General features: G+C 65.4%; 1 protein-coding gene across 1 annotated transcript; it reads right to left on the bottom strand.

Moving 5' to 3' along the window:
* Nucleotides 1-161: 161 nt before the first annotated feature.
* LOC102421881 (voltage-gated potassium channel subunit beta-2-like) lies at nt 162-6,202 on the bottom strand (the record flags this gene model as incomplete). The annotated part of the gene is made up of 5 exons (XM_023749417.1): nt 162-310; nt 507-627; nt 1,561-1,646; nt 5,261-5,347; nt 6,082-6,202. Coding segments are annotated over 5 exons (564 nt in total), but the record flags the coding sequence as incomplete, so codon positions are not given.
* Between the last annotated feature and the right edge of the window lie 413 nt (nt 6,203-6,615).

Below are 6,615 nucleotides of genomic sequence, written 5' to 3'. Positions count from 1 at the left end.
ACATGTGGACCCAGCCCAGGTTGTGAATGTGGAACCAAGGCGGGTGTTTAGGGGGGTGCAGGGGAGTGAAGGCACCTCTTCACCTGGGCATGCCCATGGGGTGGGCAGCTCTTCTGGCCCCGCTCTGGCCAGCCAGAGCCCCAAGTTCCCACGGCCCTCACCTCTACTAAATGCCCATCCCTGGCCCTCCCCTCCCCGTCCCGACCCCTGCTGACCTTCAAGGAGGCTCTGGAGGAGGGCGGGATGCCGCTGTCATACTTTCCAGAAACGATGCCGCAGGCCAGAGGGGACCAGGTCATGGCACCCACTCCTGCAGGAGGAAAGCCAGGCGAGGTCATGCCCTGGGCCCCCAGGTGGGGTGGGGGAGGCGGGGGAGAGGGCTGTGCAGGGGGCGGGGGCTGGGGGAGGGCGGGGCAGGGGGCAGGGACTGGGGAGAGGTTGGTGCAGGGGGCGGGGACTGGGGGAGGGCGGGGACTGGGGAGAGGGGGGGAGGGCAGGGCGCCCACCGATCTTGTGGAAGAGCTCGGGCAGCTGCACCTCCACCTTCTCGCGCTGGAACATGTGGTACTCCGCCTGCTCGCAGATGGGCGGGATCAGGTTGAACTGCCGGGCCACCGAGTAGGCTTCCTGCGGGTGCAGAGGGCACGTTGGGCCCTGCCCGGTACCGGGGCCGCCCGGGCAGCAGGGAGGACACACGGGCCTCCCGGGGAAGGACCGCCACCTGCCCCTCCCCCTCTCAGCGATCCTGGGCACCTGTCAGGTCGGGCCCTGCGGTGGGAAAGGGGTGGCTGAGGGACTGAGGGACTTGGCTTCTGGCATTCCCGGCCAGGTGGCCTTGGGCGGGGCTCACCGCCTGGACCTCAGTTTCCCCATCTGTCATGAGGGTCCATGAGCAGCGGTGTTGGCAGCCCTCGGACGGCGCCTGGCCCAGGGGCACATCGGGGCTGCCTGCCGTGGGGCCACTGCTTTGGTCGTCACTCCAGGGCCTGGCCCCGGGGGGACGGCACGGGCAGAAAATGCTCGGTCAGGAGGGAGAGTGGCCGCATCTGCCCATTTCTGGAACTTGGAGCTTAAGGTCTCAACCCCGCAGACCAGACTGGTGAGCCAGGGCTGATGTCCGCAGACAGACCCAGGGGAAGCCCTGCGTGCCAGCCTGGGAGACTCAGTTCTCCTGTCTGTGAAATGGGGAGAAGGCGCTGGTGGCGCCAGAGGATGCTGGTTGCTGCTTAGTGCCGAGAGCTCGGTGCCCGGGCCCGGGGCGGCTGTCCGCGGGGCTGCAGGCCTCTGCCAAGAGCTTCGCACCTGCTCTCAGGTCACCCCCAAAACAGCCTCCCGGGGCCCTCCTCGCAGTCCTGCCCCACAGGGGAGTGAGCCCATCTTAACCCAGGTCAGCCCCACCCCCGCCCTGAGCTGAGACCAAGACCGGCAGCCATGGCCGCCGCACGTCACAGCACCTGTGCCATTGGACCCACAGCCCGGAACCTGCCGGAGCCCAGGACCGGGATCCCTCCGCAGAGCGGGCAGGAGCCCACGCGTGCACACACCCCAGAGGCCCCGTACCATGATCTCCATGGAGCTCCAGCGGGACGTGCCCCAGTACATGGCCATCCCCTGGTTGATGACGTGGGTCATGGCGCGCACGGTCTCTGTCGGGAGAGAAGGGGAAGTGCAGGTTGGGGGGTGGCGGGGCCCGGGGCCCAGCGGGGGACATTCTGCAAACACAGGCGCGCCGGGAGCAGGGCAGGGTGCTGCAAAGACGTCTTGCAAGCTCTGTACTTCCTGGCTCCCAGGTCGGGGGCGGGGACCCGGGGCGACAGAAAAAAGTGGACCTGCTCCAAGCAATTGGTCTTTTTTTTTTTTAAATCCTCACCCGAGGATATTTTTCCATTGATTTTTAGAGAGAGTGGAAGAGAGAGGAAAGACAGAGAGAAACACATCGATGCGAGAGAAACACATCGATTGGTTGCCTCCTGCACACGCCCTGACCAGGGCCCGGGCCAGGGAGGAGCCTGCCACCGAGGTACGTGCCCTTGACCGGAATCCAACCTGGGACCCTTCTGTCCGTAAGTGGACGCTCTATCCACTGAGCCACACCGGCCAGGGCCAAGCAATTGGTCTTGAAAGTGACTTCCCCCGGTAGGTACAGGCCTTATGGGGTCTTTGAGATGGGTGGTGGGTGGCCTGGGTGCTTCTGTGTCAGGTTAGAAGGGTTGTGGGGGGAGATCGGAGGATGTGCTGCCAGTCTCGAGAGGCCCTCTAGTCCCAGGAGGGACCAGGGACCGACCCCCAGGCAGAGCCAGGGAGGGATGAAGGTCACAGCCAGCCTGGCAGGAGGCAGCAGAGGTAAACGCAGTGTTCGCCTGTTTCTGGGCGGCTGCTCCGGGCTCCTCCCACTCCCCCTGGGAGCTGCAGAATTGGAGGGCGCAGTGACCGTGGCATCTGCAGGGACAGAGGGCGCAGGGCCCTGGGTGGCCCAGAATTGCTAGAGGAGACAGGGGCAGCCCGTCTGGGCCAGGCCCCCGCTTCGCACGCCAGCCCCGTCCCAGGCTGGAGCATGTCCTGGCACAGGGTGGCTTCTGCTCCCAGCGCCATGGGGGTCTGGGGGACCCTCCTGGGGAGGCCCGAGGCTGCAGCGGGACGTCAAGGTCTCCACCGAAGACCCGGCAGCGAGAATCCCGTGTCCTCGGACCTCAGCCGCGGAGACTGGCCTTGCTTTTAAATGGGGCGACGCCCCCCCCCGCCCCCCCCCCGGCTCCTCAGGAGAGGCTCTGGGAGGCGAAACCTGCCGGCTTCCCTTCCTGGGCTGCCTCAGCTCGTGGGGATGCTGTCGTTTTTGAAACAGAACCTGACCTCACATTTCTCAGTTCTAACGTCTCAGCTTCGCGGGGGGAGGCCGCTCCCCCAGATGCCTCCCGGGCCCCATACAGTGCTTGCAAGTCCGGGCAGCGTGGGAAGTGGAGCCGACAAACAGTGTTTCTAAAACCGAGCGAGACGCAGGCCCCTGGCCGAGGGCCCCTTTCAGGAGAAGGCGGCGGTGGCTGGGCTCCTGGGGTGGCCGTCTCCGTGGGCGCGGAGACGCCCTCAAAACTCACACCTGGGCGTCCACACCTGCAGGCCGAGCCCCGTCCTCCCTCCCGTCCCAGGGAGGGGAGCTGGCTGGCGGGGAGCCCGGGCCCGTGGACCCCCCAGACCCCCCAGGGCCGCCCTTTTGCTGACACCGGTGGACGTGGAGGACAACAGTGTCGGTTGGAGGGGCTTGAGGGTCCCACACCCGCGCCCTGAGCCCCGTGCCGGCCTGGCGCCCCGTCGGGCTCTTTAGAAACACTCTCGGGGGACCTGCAGCCAAGCAGCGCGAGCGCCCCTTCCTCTCAGCCACGGCGCAGGCCCACATGCTGGAGAGGAAGCCCAGGCGCCCCGTCCCCAGCCTGGCTCCCGGCCGGGCCCTTCCATGCAGAGGGCAGGCCGCCCGAGCCTGCGGTCACGGCCACGCGGTAGCCCCACAGCCCGTGGCGGCCCTGACGGCGGGTGCCCTGGGCCCAGGCTGCTGGGCTCCCGGAGGGTCCCAGGCGGTGGCAGGCGGGCACGGAGCCCACACCCGGGACCGTGGTGCCCTCACACGGACCATGGCGCTCTGCCCTCTGCCCCAGTGTGATGTCAGTGCCCCAGACACAGGGGCAGTGAGGGGCCTGTCCTTCGCCTCAATATTTAATGCTGTCGAACAAATCCTTGCAGCTGCTGCCAAGACCCCTGGCATCTCCTGCCGTGTCACAAATAATACATGGGCGGGGTCGGGTGGCAGTGCCAGTTGGCAGGCAGGAGCCCTGCCGCCGTGGAACTCAGCCCAGGCCCCCGGGAGGCTGTGGCCTGCCGTGGGGTGGGGTCCTGGGGCCCTGAGGGCCAGAGGCTGCCAGGGTCTCAAGTTTCCCGGCTCATGAGGGGGTCCTTCCAGGGGGACAATGTTCCATTCCAGTGGGGGGTCAGGCCACACAGGAAGGGGTGAGTGGCAGGTGGCCAGCCCTCCCAGGGATACGGGCGCCATGCCTGCCAGGACGCTCACGGAGGAGCCAGGCGCTGTGGGCGCAGCCCGCATGGGGCTCATGGCTTCTGGCTGGGGCAGGAGCTTAGCAAACATGAATTACGGAGAAGGGAAGACTTGTGGGGGCCACATGCTCTGGGATCCCCGATGTGTTTGCTCCGGGGGGACCCTGGCCTCCCCCAGCCCTGCCCCAGCCCACCCAGCGCCAAGGTTTTAGGCCCTGATCGCAGCATCCCCAGCTCAGGAGGGGCCTCGGCCACCCCAGGACCTCAGCAGCGCCAGGCGGGGGGCGGGGCATGCACAGAGGGCGGAGAATGAAGGACAGCGGCCGGCGGGGCGGGGCACCGAGTTTCCCTTTTGCATTTTATGGAGGAGTTTGTCCTGGGGAAGGAGTCATGTAAATAAAACCACTGCCTCATAAAATGCAGCTCAGACACAGGTCAATGGCCGGCGAGGGTACTGGGTACCTTCTATGATGAATGTCCTGGACTTGGAGGAACTAAATGGGTCCCCTGGTGATAAAAGAGAGATTCAGAGACCAGAGTCGACAGCTGTGGGGACCGGGGAGGCGCGGATGACAGAGGGCGCGGGAGGGAGGCACAAATCACTTCCGCAGAATTCGAGTTAAAAGCCCCACGCACATATATATATATATACACACGCGTGCACACACGGTGTACATATATACACACATATATGTCAACAAATGAAGGAAAAATAACTGAACACCTCACGTTCCAAGTCCCCGAAGCAGGAGAGCACATGAGAGGTCTGAAGCAGGAGGCCGAGGGAGATGGGAGGGGGTGGCCGCGGGAGTCGAAAGAATAATTAAGCGCCTAAGAAACTAAAACCGCTCTGCGAAGCCCTGCGTGTCTTTTCTCCTCGAAGGAGCTGAGCGAAAGAGGGAGGCCTCGGGAAGGTGATGGAAAGGAGGAGCAGTTGCAACGAGCCATCATCTTGTGACCCCACTGAGCTGCCAACTCTTAACAGCCAGGAGGGGAGAGAGCATGCCACAGCCTCGAACCCCGGACGGGGACCCAGGTGTGCCAGGTGCCCCCGGCTGGGGGGAGGGGGAGTCTGGGGCCGAGCTCAGGCCGCCCTGCCCGCTCTCTCCGCCCCAAAGGCCTGGCCTGCCCTCCCCGCTGGCCTGGGTGCCCAGCGGGGCCTGTGCCGAGGCCCTCAAGCCTCAGGTAGGACCTCTGGGCCAGCCGGCGGAGAACCCACCTTCCATGGGCGTGTTGGGGTCCGGGCGGTTGGCAAACACCACGTCCACATACTCGAGCTGCAGCCGCTCCAGGGAGGCCTTCAGACCTGGGAGGAGTGGGAGGGAGGGTCACCGTCATCACAGATTGCCGGGGCCGCCGCCCGAGCCAGAGGTGGAAGGGAGAGGCGGGCAGTTGGGGGCCGTGGAGGCCAGGGGAGGAAGCCAAAGTCCTGCGCTGGGATGTGGGGGGACCGTCCCGGGTCTCCCGTGGCCCGTGGGGTGACAGGGAGGGAGGGGCAGGATGTATGGCGCCCACCGCACCCAAGGCCGAGGGCGTCTGACCCTGCACCCGGCGGGGTCAGAGCAGAGCTGGAGTGAGTGCTGGGCTGGGGCAGGGGTGGCCAGGCCCCCCAATCATCTGTTAGTGGATGAACATGAGGAGGACAGAAAAGGCAGGAGACACGGAAAATATGGTGGAAGAGGGTCGCGCTGGCTGACCCGGCCGTGCTCCGGGTGCTGAGCCCCTCGGGCCGTGTCTGACATCCACCCTCGCCTGGGTGCTCCCCATTCCCGGGGCCCCCACGGGCTGTGCTCTCCCTGAGCCGCGTCAGAGGCCTGGGGAAGTGACGGCGCTCACTCCCCATCAGCACTGAATGGAAAGCCAGGCCTGTCTGTGTCCTGCTCGGAGGCCACACTGTCCCTCCCCGGGCGACACCGGCCCCACCCTGCCCACACCCCTGCCCTCCCTCGGACACGGAGGAGCGGGTGTCCCCAGGCCTGGGGCTGTGCTCGTCGGGAGGGGTGGGTGTGCACCCTCCGTTTTGCACCCAGGGCCCCTCACCTTCTATGATGTGCTTCCGGGAGAGGCCCCTCTCGGTCTCCGCTCTGAAAAACAGGCCCACAGCGCGTGAGGGCGAGCGGTTTGGGGTGTTGATGATGCAAATGTTAGGCAGAAAGGTAGGTCAGCGGGCGTCACTTCGGGGTGGAAACCGGGAGGCCACAGGGGTGCTCTCGCAGGCGGGGTGGGGGTATGGGGGGAGGGGGACCCAGGCTGCTCCCGGCCGTCCTGGGGAGGGGGCGGCCGTGGGGGGCGGGTTCCTGTTTTTCAATCTGCTCTTCTGCTTGGCGTGGATTTTTTTAAAGATTAAGAATGAACCTTATCCCTGTCCGGGCACATGTCCGGGTTGCGGGCTCGATCCCCAGTGGGGAGCGTGCAGGAGGCAGCTGATCCATGATTCTCTCCCATCACTGATGTTTCTCTCTCTCTCCCCCTCTCCCTTCCTCTCTGAAATCAATAAACATATATTTTAAAGAATGAACCATATTTGTAATTCCCAGCCCCCGAGAGAGAATATGGGAGACCCCCGGAGGCTGG

This window comes from Myotis lucifugus, unplaced genomic scaffold (genome assembly GCF_000147115.1).
Source record: "Myotis lucifugus unplaced genomic scaffold, Myoluc2.0 scaffold_8408, whole genome shotgun sequence".
Classification (NCBI taxonomy): domain Eukaryota; kingdom Metazoa; phylum Chordata; class Mammalia; order Chiroptera; family Vespertilionidae; genus Myotis; species Myotis lucifugus.
Note: the sequence above shows the minus strand (reverse complement) of the source record. Positions and strands in the feature narration are given on the sequence as shown.